At 37.8% G+C, this 20,469-nt stretch overlaps 1 protein-coding gene across 1 annotated transcript in view; it reads left to right on the top strand.

Moving 5' to 3' along the window:
• The first annotated feature begins 46 nt into the window (after positions 1-46).
• LOC128690655 (UDP-glucuronosyltransferase 2A3-like) overlaps positions 47-20,469 on the top strand; it is a 56,716-nt gene continuing 36,293 nt past the window's right edge. The window contains exon 1 of the mRNA XM_053779393.2: positions 47-366. Within this exon, the coding sequence (XP_053635368.1) occupies positions 346-366 (21 nt within the window). The 5' untranslated portion in view covers positions 47-345. The remainder of the gene's footprint in view (positions 367-20,469) is intronic.

Genomic DNA, 20,469 nt, shown 5'->3' with positions numbered 1-20,469 from the left:
ACACTGGTCGTGGTGTAAACACCTGCCTCTCAACACTTGTCTGCCTCTCACACACTGGTCGTGGTGTAAACACCTGCCTCTCACACACTTGTCGTGGTGTAAACACCTGCTTCTCACACACTGGTCGTGGTGTAAACACCTGCCTCTCACACACTGGTCACGGTATAAACACCTGCCTCTCACACACTGGTCACGGTATAAACACCTGCCTCTCACACACTGGTCACGGAATAAACACCTGCCTCTCACACACTGATCGTGGTGTTAATTAACACCTGCCTCTCCCTGGCGACACTTGACTCGTATAACTAATATTAACTAATTTCACGACGACCAAGCACCAAGATGTTGCAAGTCACCATAAAGGTTAGTTATGACCATTAAAGTTAAATTATCACCATGTAGGTTAGTTATCACCATGAAGGTTAGTTATCACCATGAAGGTTAGTTATCACCATGAAGGTTAGTTATCACCATGAAGGTTAGTTATGACCATTAAAGTTAAATTATCACCATGAAGGTTAGTTATCACCATGAAGGTTAGTTATCACCATGAAGGTTAGTTATCACCATGAAGGTTAGTTATCACCATGAAGGTTAGTTATGATCATTAAAGTTAAATTATCACCATGTAGGTTAGTTATCACCATGTAGGTTAGTTATCACCATGAAGGTTAGTTATCACTATATGAAGGTTAGTTATCACCATGTAGGTTAGTTATCACCATGAAGGTTAGTTATCACCATGAAGGTTAGTTATCACCATGAAGGTTAGTTATCACCATGAAGGTTAGTTATCACCATGTAGGTTAGTTATCACCATGAAGGTTAGTTATCACCATGAAGGTTAGTTATCACCATGAAGGTTAGTTATCACCATGAAGGTTAGTTATCATCATGAATGTTAGTTATCATCATGAAGGTTAGTTATCATCATGAAGGTTAGTTATCATCATGAATGTTAGTTATCATCATGAAGGTTAGTTATCATCATGAATGTTAGTTATCATCATGAAGGTTAGTTATCATCATGAAGGTTAGTTATCATCATGAATGTTAGTTATCATCATGAAGGTTAGTTATCACCATGTAGGTTAGTTATCACTATATGAAGGTTAATTATCACCATGTAGGTTAGTTATCACCATGTAGGTTAGTTATCACCATGAAGGTTAGTTATCACCATGTAGGTTAGTTATCACTATATGAAGGTTAGTTATCACCATGTAGGTTAGTTATCACTATATGAAGGTTAGTTATCACCATGTAGGTTAGTTATCACCATGAAGGTTAGTTATCACCATGAAGGTTAGTTATCACCATGAAGGTTAGTTATCACCATGGAGGTTAGTTATCACCATGAAGGTTAGTTATCACCATGGAGGTTAGTTATCACTATATGAAGGTTAGTTATCACCATGTAGGTTAGTTATCACCATGAAGGTTAGTTATCACCATGAAGGTTAGTTATCACCATGAAGGTTAGTTATCACCATGAAGGTTAGTTATCACCATGAAGGTTAGTTATCACCATGAATGTTAGTTATCATCATGAAGGTTAGTTATCATCATGAAGGTTAGTTATCATCATGAATGTTAGTTATCATCATGAATGTTAGTTATCATCATGAATGTTAGTTATCATCATGAATGTTAGTTATCATCATGAATGTTAGTTATCATCATGAAGGTTAGTTATCATCATGAAGGTTAGTTATCATCATGAATGTTAGTTATCATCATGAATGTTAGTTATCATCATGAAGGTTAGTTATCATCATGAATGTTAGTTATCATCATGAAGGTTATCATCATAAAGGTTATCATCATGAAGGTTATCATCATCATGAAGGTTATCATCATGAAGGTTATCATCATGAAGGTTATCATCACCATGAAGGTTATCATCATCATGAAGGTTATCATCATGAAGGTTATCATCATGAAGGTTATCATCATGAAGGTTATCATCATCATAAAGGTTATCATCATAAAGGTTATCATCATGAAGGTTATCATCATCATAAAGGTTATCATCATGAAGGTTATCATCATGAAGGTTATCATCATGAAGGTTATCATCATCATAAAGGTTATCATCATCATGAAGGTTATCATCATCATGAAGGTTATCATCATGAAGGTTATCATCATGAAGGTTATCATCATCATAAAGGTTATCATCATCATGAAGGTTATCATCATCATGAAGGTTATCATCATGAAGGTTATCATCATCATAAAGGTTATCATCATGAAGGTTATCATCATCATAAAGGTTATCATCATGAAGGTTATCATCATCATGAAGGTTATCATCATGAAGGTTATCATCATGAAGGTTATCATCATGAAGGTTATCATCATCATGAAGGTTATCATCATGAAGGTTATCATCATCATGAAGGTTATCATCATGAAGGTTATCATCATGAAGGTTATCATCATGAAGGTTATCATCATCATGAAGGTTATCATCATCATGAAGGTTATCATCATCATGAAGGTTATCATCACCATGAAGGTTATCATCATCATGAAGGTTATCATCATCATGAAGGTTATCATCATGAAGGTTATCATCATGAAGGTTATCATCATGAAGGTTATCATCATGAAGGTTATCATCATCATAAAGGTTATCATCATCATGAAGGTTATCATCATCATGAAGGTTATCATCACCATGAAGGTTATCATCATCATGAAGGTTATCATCATGAAGGTTATCATCATGAAGGTTATCATCATGAAGGTTATCATCATCATGAAGGTTATCATCATCATGAAGGTTATCATCACCATGAAGGTTATCATCACCATGAAGGTTATCATCATCATGAAGGTTATCATCATGAAGGTTATCATCATGAAGGTTATCATCATGAAGGTTATCATCATGAAGGTTATCATCATCATGAAGGTTATCATCATGAAGGTTATCATCATCATGAAGGTTATCATCATCATGAAGGTTATCATCACCATGAAGGTTATCATCATCATGAAGGTTATCATCATCATGAAGGTTATCATCATCATGAAGGTTATCATCACCATGAAGGTTATCATCATCATGAAGGTTATCATCATCATGAAGGTTATCATCATCATGAAGGTTATCATCATCATGAAGGTTATCATCACCATGAAGGTTATCATCACCATGAAGGTTATCATCATGAAGGTTATCATCATGAAGGTTATCATCATCATGAAGGTTATCATCATGAAGGTTATCATCATCATGAAGGTTATCATCATCATGAAGGTTATCATCATCATGAAGGTTATCATCATGAAGGTTATCATCATGAAGGTTATCATCATCATGAAGGTTATCATCATCATGAAGGTTATCATCATCATGAAGGTTATCATCATCATGAAGGTTATCATCATGAAGGTTATCATCATGAAGGTTATCATCATGAAGGTTATCATCATCATGAAGGTTATCATCATCATGAAGGTTATCATCATGAAGGTTATCATCATGAAGGTTATCATCATGAAGGTTATCGTCATGAAGGTTATCATCATGAAGGTTATCATCATGAAGGTTATCATCATCATGAAGGTTATCATCATGAAGGTTATCATCATCATGAAGGTTATCATCATCATGAAGGTTATCATCACCATGAAGGTTATCATCATCATGAAGGTTATCATCATCATGAAGGTTATCATCATCATGAAGGTTATCATCATCATGAAGGTTATCATCATCATGAAGGTTATCATTATGAAGGTTATCATCATCATGAAGGTTATCATCACCATGAAGGTTATCATCATCATGAAGGTTATCATCACCATGAAGGTTATCATCACCATGAAGGTTATCATCATCATGAAGGTTATCATCATGAAGGTTATCATCATCATGAAGGTTATCATCATCATGAAGGTTATCATCACCATGAAGGTTATCATCATGAAGGTTATCATCATGAAGGTTATCATCATGAAGGTTATCATCATCATGAAGGTTATCATCACCATGAAGGTTATCATCACCATGAAGGTTATCATCACCATGAAGGTTATCATCATCATGAAGGTTATCATCATCATGAAGGTTATCATCACCATGAAGGTTATCATCACCATGAAGGTTATCATCATCATGAAGGTTATCATCATCATGAAGGTTATCATCATGAAGGTTATCATCATGAAGGTTATCATCATGAAGGTTATCATCATCATGAAGGTTATCATCATCATGAAGGTTATCATCATCATGAAGGTTATCATCATCATGAAGGTTATCATCATCATGAAGGTTATCATCATGAAGGTTATCATCATCATGAAGGTTATCATCATGAAGGTTATCATCATCATGAAGGTTATCATCATCATGAAGGTTATCATCATCATGAAGGTTATCATCATCATGAAGGTTATCATCATCATGAAGGTTATCATCATGAAGGTTATCATCATGAAGGTTATCATCATCATGAAGGTTATCATCATGAAGGTTATCATCATCATGAAGGTTATCATCATCATGAAGGTTATCATCATGAAGGTTATCATCATGAAGGTTATCATCATCATGAAGGTTATCATCATCATGAAGGTTATCATCATCATGAAGGTTATCATCATGAAGGTTATCATCATGAAGGTTATCATCATGAAGGTTATCATCATCATGAAGGTTATCATCATCATGAAGGTTATCATCATCATGAAGGTTATCATCATGAAGGTTATCATCATGAAGGTTATCATCATCATGAAGGTTATCATCATCATGAAGGTTATCATCATCATGAAGGTTATCATCATGAAGGTTATCATCATGAAGGTTATCATCATCATGAAGGTTATCATCATCATGAAGGTTATCATCACCATGAAGGTTATCATCATCATGAAGGTTATCATCATGAAGGTTATCATCATCATGAAGGTTATCATCATGAAGGTTAACATCATGAAGGTTATCATCATGAAGGTTATCATCATGAAGGTTAACATCATGAAGGTTATCATCATGAAGGTTATCATCATGAAGGTTATCATCATGAAGGTTATCATCATGAAGGTTATCATCATCAAGGTTATCATCATCATGAAGGTTATCATCATCAAGGTTATCATCATCATGAAGGTTATCATCATGAAGGTTATCATCATGAAGGTTATCATCATGAAGGTTATCATCATGAAGGTTATCATCATGAAGGTTATCATCATGAAGGTTATCATCATGAAGGTTATCATCATGAAGGTTATCATCATGAAGGTTATCATCACCATGAAGGTTATCATCACCATGAAGGTTATCATCATCATGAAGGTTATCATCATCATGAAGGTTATCATCATCATGAAGGTTATCATCATCATGAAGGTTATCATCACCATGAAGGTTATCATCATGAAGGTTATCATCATCATGAAGGTTATCATCATGAAGGTTATCATCATCATGAAGGTTATCATCACCATGAAGGTTATCATCACCATGAAGGTTATCATCATGAAGGTTATCATCATCATGAAGGTTATCATCATCATGAAGGTTATCATCATCATGAAGGTTATCATCATCATGAAGGTTATCATCACCATGAAGGTTATCATCATGAAGGTTATCATCATCATGAAGGTTATCATCATGAAGGTTATCATCATCATGAAGGTTATCATCACCATGAAGGTTATCATCACCATGAAGGTTATCATCATCATGAAGGTTATCATCATCATGAAGGTTATCATCATCATGAAGGTTATCATCATCATGAAGGTTATCATCATCATGAAGGTTATCATCATCATGAAGGTTATCACCATGAAGGTTATCATCATCATGAAGGTTATCATCATCATGAAGGTTATCATCATCATGAAGGTTATCATCATCATGAAGGTTATCATCACCATGAAGGTTATCATCATGAAGGTTATCATCATCATGAAGGTTATCATCATCATGAAGGTTATCATCATCATGAAGGTTATCATCACCATGAAGGTTATCATCATCATGAAGGTTATCATCATCATGAAGGTTATCATCACCATGAAGGTTATCATCATCATGAAGGTTATCATCATCATGAAGGTTATCATCATCATGAAGGTTATCATCATGAAGGTTATCATCATCATGAAGGTTATCATCATCATGAAGGTTATCATCATCATGAAGGTTATCATCATGAAGGTTATCATCATCATGAAGGTTATCATCATCATGAAGGTTATCATCATCATGAAGGTTATCATCACCATGAAGGTTATCATCATCATGAAGGTTATCATCATGAAGGTTATCATCACCATGAAGGTTATCATCATGAAGGTTATCATCATCATGAAGGTTATCATCACCATGAAGGTTATCATCATGAAGGTTATCATCATGAAGGTTATCATCACCATGAAGGTTATCATCATCATGAAGGTTATCATCACCATGAAGGTTATCATCATGAAGGTTATCATCACCATGAAGGTTATCATCATGAAGGTTATCATCACCATGAAGGTTATCATCATGAAGGTTATCATCACCATGAAGGTTATCATCACCATGAAGGTTATCATCATGAAGGTTATCATCACCATGAAGGTTATCATCATGAAGGTTATCATCATCATGAAGGTTATCATCATGAAGGTTATCATCATCATGAAGGTTATCATCATCATGAAGGTTATCATCACCATGAAGGTTATCATCATGAAGGTTATCATCACCATGAAGGTTATCATCATGAAGGTTATCATCATCATGAAGGTTATCATCATGAAGGTTATCATCATGAAGGTTATCATCATGAAGGTTATCATCATCATGAAGGTTATCATCATGAAGGTTATCATCATCATGAAGGTTATCATCATCATGAAGGTTATCATCACCATGAAGGTTATCATCATCATGAAGGTTATCATCATCATGAAGGTTATCATCATCATGAAGGTTATCATCATCATGAAGGTTATCATCATGAAGGTTATCATCATCATGAAGGTTATCATCATCATGAAGGTTATCATCATCATGAAGGTTATCATCATCATGAAGGTTATCATCATGAAGGTTATCATCATCATGAAGGTTATCATCATCATGAAGGTTATCATCATCATGAAGGTTATCATCATGAAGGTTATCATCATGAAGGTTATCATCATGAAGGTTATCATCATCATGAAGGTTATCATCATGAAGGTTATCATCATGAAGGTTATCATCATCATGAAGGTTATCATCATGAAGGTTATCATCATCATGAAGGTTATCATCATGAAGGTTATCATCATGAAGGTTATCATCATGAAGGTTATCATCATCATGAAGGTTATCATCATCATGAAGGTTATCATCATGAAGGTTATCATCATCATGAAGGTTATCATCACCATGAAGGTTATCATCATGAAGGTTATCATCACCATGAAGGTTATCATCATGAAGGTTATCATCATCATGAAGGTTATCATCATGAAGGTTATCATCACCATGAAGGTTATCATCATGAAGGTTATCATCATCATGAAGGTTATCATCATGAAGGTTATCATCATCATGAAGGTTATCATCATGAAGGTTATCATCATCATGAAGGTTATCATCACCATGAAGGTTATCATCATCATGAAGGTTATCATCATCATGAAGGTTATCATCATCATGAAGGTTATCATCATCATGAAGGTTATCATCATCATGAAGGTTATCATCACCATGAAGGTTATCATCATGAAGGTTATCATCATGAAGGTTATCATCATCATGAAGGTTATCATCATCATGAAGGTTATCATGAAGGTTATCATCATCATGAAGGTTATCATCATCATGAAGGTTATCATCATGAAGGTTATCATCATCATGAAGGTTATCATCATCATGAAGGTTATCATCATGAAGGTTATCATCATCATGAAGGTTATCATCATCATGAAGGTTATCATCATGAAGGTTATCATCATCATGAAGGTTATCATCATCATGAAGGTTATCATCATCATGAAGGTTATCATCATCATGAAGGTTATCATCATCATGAAGGTTATCATCATGAAGGTTATCATCATCATGAAGGTTATCATCATGAAGGTTATCATCATGAAGGTTATCATCATCATGAAGGTTATCATCATCATGAAGGTTATCATCATGAAGGTTATCATCATCATGAAGGTTATCATCATCATGAAGGTTATCATCATGAAGGTTATCATCATCATGAAGGTTATCATCATCATGAAGGTTATCATCATGAAGGTTATCATCATCATGAAGGTTATCATCATGAAGGTTATCATCATCATGAAGGTTATCATCATGAAGGTTATCATCATCATGAAGGTTATCATCACCATGAAGGTTATCATCATCATGAAGGTTATCATCATCATGAAGGTTATCATCATCATGAAGGTTATCATCATCATGAAGGTTATCATCATCATGAAGGTTATCATCATCATGAAGGTTATCATCATCATGAAGGTTATCATCATGAAGGTTATCATCATCATGAAGGTTATCATCATCATGAAGGTTATCATCATCATGAAGGTTATCATCATCATGAAGGTTATCATCATGAAGGTTATCATCATCATGAAGGTTATCATCATCATGAAGGTTATCATCATGAAGGTTATCATCATCATGAAGGTTATCATCACCATGAAGGTTATCATCATCATGAAGGTTATCATCATCATGAAGGTTATCATCATCATGAAGGTTATCATCATGAAGGTTATCATCATCATGAAGGTTATCATCACCATGAAGGTTATCATCATCATGAAGGTTATCATCATCATGAAGGTTATCATCATGAAGGTTATCATCATGAAGGTTATCATCATCATGAAGGTTATCATCACCATGAAGGTTATCATCATCATGAAGGTTATCATCATCATGAAGGTTATCATCATCATGAAGGTTATCATCATGAAGGTTATCATCATGAAGGTTATCATCATCATGAAGGTTATCATCATGAAGGTTATCATCATGAAGGTTATCATCATGAAGGTTATCATCATGAAGGTTATCATCATGAAGGTTATCATCATGAAGGTTATCATCATGAAGGTTATCATCATGAAGGTTATCATCATCATGAAGGTTATCATCATCATGAAGGTTATCATCATCATGAAGGTTATCATCATCATGAAGGTTATCATCATCATGAAGGTTATCATCATGAAGGTTATCATCATCATGAAGGTTATCATCACCATGAAGGTTATCATCATCATGAAGGTTATCATCATCATGAAGGTTATCATCATGAAGGTTATCATCATGAAGGTTATCATCATCATGAAGGTTATCATCATCATGAAGGTTATCATCATCATGAAGGTTATCATCACCATGAAGGTTATCATCATCATGAAGGTTATCATCATCATGAAGGTTATCATCATCATGAAGGTTATCATCATGAAGGTTATCATCATCATGAAGGTTATCATCATCATGAAGGTTATCATCACCATGAAGGTTATCATCATCATGAAGGTTATCATCATCATGAAGGTTATCATCATCATGAAGGTTATCATCATCATAAAGGTTATCATCATCATGAAGGTTATCATCATCATGAAGGTTATCATCATCATGAAGGTTATCATCATGAAGGTTATCATCATCATGAAGGTTATCATCATCATGAAGGTTATCATCACCATGAAGGTTATCATCATCATGAAGGTTATCATCATCATGAAGGTTATCATCATGAAGGTTATCATCATGAAGGTTATCATCATCATGAAGGTTATCATCACCATGAAGGTTATCATCATCATGAAGGTTATCATCATCATGAAGGTTATCATCATCATGAAGGTTATCATCATCATGAAGGTTATCATCATCATGAAGGTTATCATCATCATGAAGGTTATCATCATCATGAAGGTTATCATCATCATGAAGGTTATCATCATCATGAAGGTTATCATCATCATGAAGGTTATCATCATCATGAAGGTTATCATCACCATGAAGGTTATCATCATCATGAAGGTTATCATCATCATGAAGGTTATCATCATGAAGGTTATCATCATGAAGGTTATCATCATCATGAAGGTTATCATCACCATGAAGGTTATCATCATCATGAAGGTTATCATCATCATGAAGGTTATCATCATCATGAAGGTTATCATCATCATGAAGGTTATCATCATCATGAAGGTTATCATCATGAAGGTTATCATCATCATGAAGGTTATCATCATCATGAAGGTTATCATCATCATGAAGGTTATCATCATCATGAAGGTTATCATCATCATGAAGGTTATCATCATCTTGTCTATGTATAATAATAATAATAATAATAATAGTAGTAGTAGTAATATTAGTATTACACAGTAATTTAATCTCTTGGCGATTTATACAATAGTAATGTTAAATTAGACACATGTGCAACTCTTGGGTATCTTTATTGAGGAAACGTTTCGCCACACAGTGGCTTCATCAGTCCATACGTAGGAGAAACTTGAAGAACAGGAGGAGAATGAGGTAATCAGTCCCTCAACCTTGAGTCGATGTGTTCAGTCCATCAATCTTGAATAGAAGATTGATGGACTGGACACATCGACTCAAGGTTGAGGCACTGATTACCTCATTCTCCTCCTGTTCTTCAAGATTCTCCTTTGTATGGACTGATGAAGCCACTGTGTGGCGAAACGTTTCCTCAATAAAGACACCCAAGAGTTGCACATGTGTCTAATTTATCAACATGTCGGTTCTCTGAACCATTCATCTACAATAGTAATGGTAATCATAACAAATAAGGATCTTCAGAGTAGTGTCGTAGAAATCAATCTCGGGAATGATCTACATTAAACTGAGCAGTGAACACCTGCAGTTGATCAATGACGTTTAACCTTAACAACTATTAATTTGGTAATAGTTGACCAGGAATTAAAATTTGAAGTAGATTGATATCTACTGTATCTTACAGCTAGGCATTAAGTAATATTACAAAGACCCCGGTGGTAATGTTACTTTGGCTCTTTCCTGGGGTTGTCCGAGGTAATGTACACACCAGTTACTATGTGTGTACCTGTTACTATGTGTGTACCTGTACTTGTGTGTACCTGTACTTGTGTGTACCTCTACTTGTGTGTACCTCTACTTGTGTGTACCTGTTAATATGTGTGTACCTGTACTTGTGTGTACCTGTTACTATGTGTGTACCTGTACTTGTGTGTACCTGTTACTATGTGTGTACCTGTACTTGTGTGTACCTGTTACTATGTACCTGTTACTATGTACCTGTTACTATGTGTGTATCTGTTACTATGTGTGTACCTGTACTTGTGTGTACCTGTTACTACGTGAGTACCTGTACTTGTGTGTACCTGTTACTATGTGTGTACCTGTACTTGTGTGTACCTGTTACTATGTGTGTACCTTTTAATATGTGTGTACCTGTACTTGTGTGTACCTGTTACTATGTGTGTACCTGTACTTGTGTGTACCTGTACTTGTGTGTACCTGTACTTGTGTGTACCTGTACTTGTGTGTACCTCTACTTGTGTGTACCTCTACTTGTGTGTACCTCTACTTGTGTGTACCTCTACTTGTGTGTACCTCTACTTGTGTGTACTTCTACTTGTGTACTCACCTATTTGTGGTCGCAGGGGTCGATTCATAGCTCCTGGCCCCGCCTCTTCACCGATTGCTACTAGGTCCTCTCTCTCCCTGCTCCATGAGCTTTATCATACCTCGCCTTAAAACTATGTATGGTTCCCGCCTCCACTACGTCACTTTCTAGGCTATTCCACGGCCTGACTACTCTATGACTGAAGAAATACTTCCTAACATCCCTTTGATTCATCTGAGTCTTCAACTTCCAATTGTGACCTCTTGTGTCTGTGTCCCATCTCTGGAACATCCCGTCTTTGTCCACCTTGTCTATTCCGTGCAGTATTTTATATGTCGTTATCATGTCTTCCCTGACCCTCCTGTCCTCCAGTGTCGTCAGGCCGATTTCCCTCATCCTTTCTTCGTAGGACAATCCCCGTAGCTCTGGAACTAGTCTTGTTGCAAACCTTTGCACTTTCTCTAATTTCTTGACGTGCTTGACCAGGTGTGGATTCCAAACTGGTGCTGCATACTCCAGTATGGGCCTGACGTAAATGGTATACAGAGTCTTGCACGAATCCTTACTGAGGTATCGGAACGCTATCCGTAGGTTCGCCAGGCGCCCGTATGCCGTATCCCCGTACCCTGCCATCACATAGTCTCTCCTGGTATACTACACAAAGCACATTACAGAGAGTGAACATTGAAACAAGCTGCCTTTATCCAGTCTATATTTGTCTAACCTATTTTTATGTTACTCAAGTAATAGCTTTTATATCCTTTTACTCGTGTACGAATTAATTGTTCTACCATATTGTATTACTACTGCTACTACAACTTATGTCACTACTACTACTACTACCACTAGTATTGCACCTCACTCTGAGCCTATATATACCCTCTGTGTCCATGTATTGTTTGTAATGGCTTGATAAAGCTCCTGGAGAGCGAAACGTTGCCACAATAAAATGTCACATTAGTTGCACTTGTGTCCTTTTACTTCACATATGCTGCAGCAGTTATCTGATTTATGTGCGCCTCAGGAGATATGCTCGGTGTTATACTCACCCCCAGATCTTTTTCCTTGAGTGAGGTTTGCAGTCTTTGGCCATCTAAACTATATTGTGTCTGCGGTCTTCTTTGCCCTTCCCCAATCTTCATGACTTTGCATTTGGCAGGGTTAAACTCAAGGAGCCAGTTGCTCGACCAGTCTTGTAGTCTGTCCAGGTCTCGTTGTAGTCCTGCCTGATCCTCGTCCGATTTGATTCTTCTCATTAACTTCACATCATCTGCAAACACGGACACTTCTGAGTCTATCCCTTCCGTTATGTCGTTCACATATACCAAGAACAGCACAGGTCCTAGGACTGACCCCTGTGGAACCCCGCTTGTCACAGGCGCCCACTCTGACACCTCGTCACGTACCATGACTCGTTGTTGCCTCCCTGTCAGGTATTCTCTGATCCATTGCAGTGCCTTTCCTGTTGTGTGTGCCTGATCCTCTAGCTTTTGCAGTAACCTCTTGTGAGGAACTGTGTCGAAGGCCTTCTTGCAGTCCAAAAAAATGCAGTCGATCCACCCCTCTCTCTCTTGTCTTACTTATGATACCTTCTACTTGTGTGTACCTGTACCTAAATATAGTACGAGGAAACTGTAGCTAACAGATGGCCGGCTTTAGCATCAAGTCGTCCGGTATTTAAGGGTTCACTAAACTCAAAAAATTTAAAATCACTATAAAAATGGAAGTATTCAATATTTTTCCAGTTTTATTTTATTTGTAGTTGTATTAGCTTTAAAATTCTCCATAATTCTATAAGAAAAAACTATTATGTGTTTTTTAAGATACTCCAATTTAGACAAAAAATCCAAAAGTTCCAATTATTTAAAAAATAAATTTATTGCATTGACAAATTTTTCCACTCACAAACTAATGTGAATTTGTGTTATTCTGGCCATCAGGTGCAGCAGACATTAAATATTGAAGCCGTTCAGAAGGGGGGGGGGTAGAATTACCATCAGAATGTTGGGTAAATGGGCAGAGGTGCAACTAATGTGACATTTTATTGTGGCAACGTTTCGCTCTCCAGGAGCTTTATCAAGCCTGGAGAGCAAAACGTTGCCACAAAATGTCATGTTGTGACTATTTACCAAATTTTCAGAATACAAAACCGAATTTATTTCGATCATGATGACTAAACGGGAATCAAAACGTCACACTATTTAAGACAGAACGACGACGTTTCGGTCCGACTTATAAACGACACAACAGGGGCCGAAACGTCGCCATTGTAAGCGCCTGTCTCCCATGTGCGGGTTACTGGTGTAATATTCACACAGCTTTAATGTAAAAATATAAGCCTGTTCTTCCCCACTTTCCATCATCTCAGAATTAAATAGCAACTTTTTGTAACATTCCAAGAAACACCTCTGAAAGTTCTCGCTGCAGTTCGAGGATGCTGGTCACGGGACGCCCGCACGTGCCAAGTGTGCCTAAAATGTGGTCCTCGTTACCGTACACATGTTTTGAAAATTAGGTTGGAACGGATGATGCATTATCGAGTTATGAGCGAAATAAAATTGAAAAGTAGGAGAAAGAAATATAGAAAAAAATTACTCAGGTACTTAATAGGGACATCAGTTCCCCTGTCTTCTAATAATGTTATTTTTCCACTATAAACTATCTAGTCCATAATTTCTATCGCATTTCCTTTGTTTCGTAAGGTGAAGTCCAGGATCTTTCCTTAATTCATGGTATAACTTAACAAATCTGTGCTCACACCTCTACAACACAATTGTCCTTAAAGATTTGTTAAGTCAACCATGAATTAAGGAAAGATCCTGGACTTCACCTTACGAAACAGACAAAGGAAATACGATACTAATTATGGACAAGGTAGATTATAGGGGAAAAAGGAAACATGATATTAGGTGAGAGAGGAACTCACGAGTCTCTTAAATTCCTTTTCTAATAAAATACTCTGTGTAAATTTCTGAACTTCATTAAATGAATTTTGAAGTTATGTAAATTTATGCTGAGTTAAGATAAACAAAAGTAAAAGAATAAATCACCATACTCCATAAGCTTCCATACTGTGTCTTTAGCTTCACATTGTTCCAGACTGTGGAACAAAACTTTTCTCCTGAGGGACTGACCACCTCAAAACTACGTTTTCAAGGGTGATGGACTGATTACATCATCTTCACATCTCTACTGCTTCTCCTAACTCTTTTGCACTAGACTGAAAAAGTCTACTATGTAGGCGAAACGTTTCGGAATAAAGACACCTAACTGTTGCACATGTCTTACTTATCAACAGGGTCAGCATAACACACACACACACACACACACACACACACACACAGATACAGATGAATCACAGGGATGTTAGGAAGTATTTCTTCAGCCACAGAGTAGTCAGTAAGTGGAATAGTTTGGGAAGCGATGTAGTGGAGGCAGGATCCATACATAGCTTTAAGCAGAGGTATGATAAAGCTCACGGCTCAGACACACACACACACACACACACACACACACACACACACACACACACACACACACACACACACACACACACACACACAGGTCTGTGGCCAGCACTAGGAAGAATTGTGTAAGTATGAGTGTGATAAAATAGACACATGTGCAACACTTGAGTATCTTTAATGAGGAAACGTTTCGCCACACAGTGGCTTCATCAGTCCATACAGGGGAGAATCATGAAGAAGAAGAAATTGAGGTAATCAGTCCCTGAGCCTTGAGTCGATGTAATCAGTCCATCAATCTTGTAAAGAATACAGCACATGTGCGAAGAAGTGGCTTATATGCTGTATTCAAATGAAGTGCAGCAGTCGTAGGTGGTAACACATTTGCCCAATGTGTAACCATTTACAAGTGGGAGTATCCCCACGTAACCTGGTCTGTGGCCAGCACTCGGAAGAACTGTGTAAGTGGGAGTATCCCCACGTAACCTGGTCTGTGGCCAGCACTCGGAAGAACTGTGTAAGTGGGAGTATCCCCACGTAACCTGGTCTGTGGCCAGCACTCGGAAGAACTGTGTAAGTGGGAGTATCCCCACGTAACCTGGATCATTTTTGAAAAGGTTCGTTGTAAGAGCGTTGCAGGTTGTTTGAGCGACTCTGGCTTAAAAGTTAGTAGCTCAGGCAGTATCGGATTAAGCACACTGACGGCCAGGCGTCAGTACCGGATATTCCTGTTCAGCCGGGCAACCGGCTTTGGCGAGTCTTTCTCTTCTTGAAGTCATTCACCTGGTTTTACCTGGCATACTTTCCTGGTGACGTATGACAGCTGACACATTGCTTGAGACACGCCTGTATTTCCTGACGAAGCTAGACAAAGAGGTACGCACACACACACACACACTATATATATATATATATATATATATATATATATATATATATATATGTGTGTGTGTAGGTAGTAGGTTGGTAGACAGCAACCACCCAGGGAAGTACTACCGTCCTGCCAGATGACTGTGAAACAGAAACCTGTAACTGTTTTGCATGATGGTAGGATTGCTGGTGTCTTTTTCTGTCTCATAAACACGCTAGATAACAGCGATATCTTGCTACTCCTACTTACACTTTGGTCACACTTCACAGACACGCACATGCATATATATATACATACAACTAGGTTTTTCTCCTTTTTCTACATAGCTCTTGTTCTTTATTTCTTCTATTGTCCATGGGGAAGTGGAAAAGAATCTTTCCTCCGTAAGCCATGCGTGTCATATGAGGCGACTAAAATGCCGGGAGCAATGGGCTAGTAACCCCTTCTCCTGTAGACATTTACTAATAAAGAGAAGAAGAAAAACTTTATAAAACTGGGATGCTTAAATGTGCGTGGAAGTAGTGCGGATGACAAGAAACAGATGATTGCTGATGTTATGAATGAAAAGAAGTTGGATGTCCTGGCCCTAAGCGAAACAAAGCTGAAGGGGGTAGGGGAGTTTCGGTGGGGGGAAATAAATGGGATTAAATCTGGAGTATCTGAGAGAGTTAGAGCAAAGGAAGGGGTAGCAGTAATGTTGAATGATCAGTTATGGAAGGAGAAAAGAGAATATGAATGCGTAAATGCAAGAATTATGTGGATTAAAGTAAAGGTTGGATGCGAGAAGTGGGTCATAATAAGCGTGTATGCACCTGGAGAAGAGAGGAATGCAAAGGAGAGAGAGAGATTTTGGGAGATGTTAAGTGAATGTATAGGAGCCTTTGAACCAAGTGAGAGAGTAATTGTGGTAGGAGACCTGAATGCTAAAGTAGGAGAAACTTTTAGAGAGGGTGTGGTAGGTAAGTTTGGGGTGCCAGGTGTAAATGATAATGGGAGCCCTTTGATTGAACTTTGTATAGAAAGGGGTTTAGTTATAGGTAATACATATTTTAAGAAAAAGAGGATAAATAAGTATACAAGATATGATGTAGGGCGAAATGACAGTAGTTTGTTGGATTATGTATTGGTAGATAAAAGACTGTTGAGTAGACTTCAGGATGTACATGTTTATAGAGGGGCCACAGATATATCAGATCACTTTCTAGTTGTAGCTACACTGAGAGTAAAAGGTAGATGGGATACAAGGAGAATAGAAGCTTCAGGGAAGAGAGAGGTGAAGGTTTATATACTAAAAGAGGAGGCAGTTAGGGAAAGATATAAACAGCTATTGGAGGATAGATGGGCTAATGAGAGCATAGGCAATGGGGTCGAAGAGGTATGGGGTAGGTTTAAAAATGTAGTGTTAGAGTGTTCAGCAGAAGTTTGTGGTTACAGGAAAGTGGGTGCAGGAGGGAAGAGGAGCGATTGTTGGAATGATGATGTAAAGAGAGTAGTAAGGGAGAAAAAGATAGCATATGAGAAGTTTTTACAAAGTAGAAGTGATGTAAGGAGGGAAGAGTATATGGAGAAAAAGAGAGAGGTTAAGAGAGTGGTGAAGCAATGTAAAAAGAGAGCAAATGAGAAAGTGGGTGAGATGTTATCAACAAATTTTGTTGAAAATAAGAAAAAGTTTTGGAGTGAGATTAACAAGTTAAGGAAGCCTAAAGAACAAATGGGTTTGTCAGTTAAAAATAGGAGAGGAGACTTATTAAATGGAGAGTTAGAGGTATTGGGAAGATGGAGGGAATATTTTGAGGAATTGTTAAATGTTGATGAAGATAGGGAAGCTGTGATTTCGTGTATAGGGCAAGGAGGAATAACATCTTGTAGGAGTGAGGAAGAGCCAGTTGTGAGTGTGGGGGAAGTTCGTGAGGCAGTAGGTAAAATGAAAGGGGGTAAGGCAGCCGGGATTGATGGGATAAAGATAGAAATGTTAAAAGCGGGTGGGGATATAGTTTTGGAGTGGTTGGTGCAATTATTTAATAAATGTATGGAAGAGGGTAAGGTACCTAGGGATTGGCAGAGAGCATGCATAGTTCCTTTGTATAAAGGCAAAGGGGACAAAAGAGAGTGCAAAAATTATAGGGGGATAAGTCTGTTGAGTATACCTGGTAAATTGTATGGTAGAGTTATTATTGAAAGAATTAAAAGTAAGACTGAGAATAGGATAGCAGATGAACAAGGAGGCTTTAGGAAAGGTAGGGGGTGTGTGGACCAGGTGTTTACAGTGAAACATATAAGTGAACAGTATTTAGATAAGGCTAAAGAGGTCTTTGTGGCATTTATGGATTTGGAAAGGCGTATGACAGGGTGGATAGGGGGGCAATGTGGCAGATGTTGCAGGTGTATGGTGTAGGAGGTAGGTTACTGAAAGCAGTGAAGAGTTTTTACGAGGATAGTGAGGCTCAAGTTAGAGTACATAGAAAAGAGGGAAATTATTTCCCAGTAAAAGTAGGCCTTAGACAAGGATGTGTGATGTCACCGTGGTTGTTTAATATATTTATAGATGGGGTTGTAAGAGAAGTAAATGCAAGGGTCTTGACAAGAGGCGTGGAGTTAAAAGATAAAGAATCACACATAAAGTGGGAGTTGTCACAGTTGCTCTTTGCTGATGACACTGTGCTCTTGGGAGATTCTGAAGAGAAGTTGCAGAGATTGGTGGATGAATTTGGTAGGGTGTGCAAAAGAAGAAAATTAAAAGTGAATACAGGAAAGAGTAAGGTTATGAGGATAACAAAAATATTAGGTGATGAAAGATTGGATATCAGATTGGAGGGAGAGAGTATGGAGGAGGTGAATGTATTCAGATATTTGGGAGTGGACGTGTCAGCGGATGGGTCTATGAAGGATGAGGTGAATCATAGAATTGATGAGGGGAAAAAGGTGAGTGGTTCACTTAGGAGTCTGTGGAGACAAAGAACTTTGTCCTTGGAGGCAAAGAGGGGAATGTATGAGAGTATAGTTTTACCAACACTCTTATATGGGTGTGAAGCATGGGTGATGAATGTTGCAGCGAGGAGAAGGCTGGAGGCAGTGGAGATGTCATGTCTGAGGGCAATGTGTGGTGTGAATATAATGCAGAGAATTCGTAGTTTGGAAGTTAGGAGGAGGTGCGGGATTACCAAACCTGTTGTCCAGAGGGCTGAGGAAGGGTTGTTGAGGTGGTTCGGACATGTAGAGAGAATGGAGCGAAACAGAATGACTTCAAGAGTGTATCAGTCTGTAGTGGAAGGAAGGCGGGGTAGGGGTCGGCCTAGGAAAGGTTGGAGGGAGGGGGTAAAGGAGGTTTTGTGTGGGAGGGGCTTGGACTTCCAGCAGGCGTGCGTGAGTGTGTTTGATAGGAGTGAATAGAGACGAATGGTTTTTAATACTTGACGTGCTGTTGGAGTGTGAGCAAAGTAACATTTATGAAGGGGTTCAGGGAAACCGGCAGGCCGGACTTGAGTCCTGGAGATGGGAAGTACAGTGCCTGCACTCTGAAGGAGGGGTGTTAATGTTGCAGTTTAAAAACTGTAGTGTAAAGCACCCTTCTGGCAAGACAGTGATGGAGTGAATGATGGTGAAAGTTTTTCTTTTTCGGGCCACCCTGCCTTGGTGGGAATCGGCCAGTGTGATCCGAGGCTATGGGTCCCACAATATATATATATATATATATATATATATATATATATATATATATATATATATATATATATATATATATATATATATTATATATATATATATATATGGGATGATAATTCAACCCCTAATATAGCAAGAGAAACCGATTATTAGATTATAGTGATTAGCTGGAAGAAGCTACGACTCCGTGATCTGATCTGTAATTCAAGACCCTAGAAGATATCTTCAGTGGGGCAAACACCAGCACGCCGAGTTTGTGTTGAGGAAGATGAATATCCTCAGCCTTGTACCATACTTGGACAGAGAGACAAAACTGTGATTCCAACACCAACTTTGTTCAGTACGTGTCATCATACAGACCATCACAGTTGAAGTCCCTTGATTTGTATACCCTGGAACGTATGTCAGAAAGATACATAATATAAACTTGGAAAATCCTACAGGGATTAGTACCAAATCTGCGCACGAAACCTTCTCCAGGTAAACTCCAGGTAATCTCTTCACCATACTATCATTAACCTCGCTGCCATGCAACAAAAGAATTCAACAAGTGTCACAACAAAACTGTTTCGCTATACTCTTCCTCTGCTCAGCTTTCATGCAACACCGCCATGACTCCCCAGAAACACAGTACCTCAACATTACCATTAACAGTTAACTGCGCTTCCGCCACCATGACATTACTGTCACATGTTAGGTTACGTAAGGTTCTCCAGGAAATGAGGCCATTATTTCCTGACGCGGGTCTTAGTTATATGATGACCCGCAGCTGGAGCTTTTGATCATCTGACAGAGGCCTTCCGCTGGCTTACCAGTCCACCCCTTTAGAAAT

The sequence above is a fragment of the Cherax quadricarinatus genome, chromosome 29 (genome assembly GCF_038502225.1).
Source record: "Cherax quadricarinatus isolate ZL_2023a chromosome 29, ASM3850222v1, whole genome shotgun sequence".
Classification (NCBI taxonomy): Eukaryota; Metazoa; Arthropoda; class Malacostraca; order Decapoda; family Parastacidae; genus Cherax; species Cherax quadricarinatus.
The sequence above is the reverse complement of the archived record's forward strand: the minus strand, read 5'-3'. Positions and strand labels throughout refer to the sequence as shown.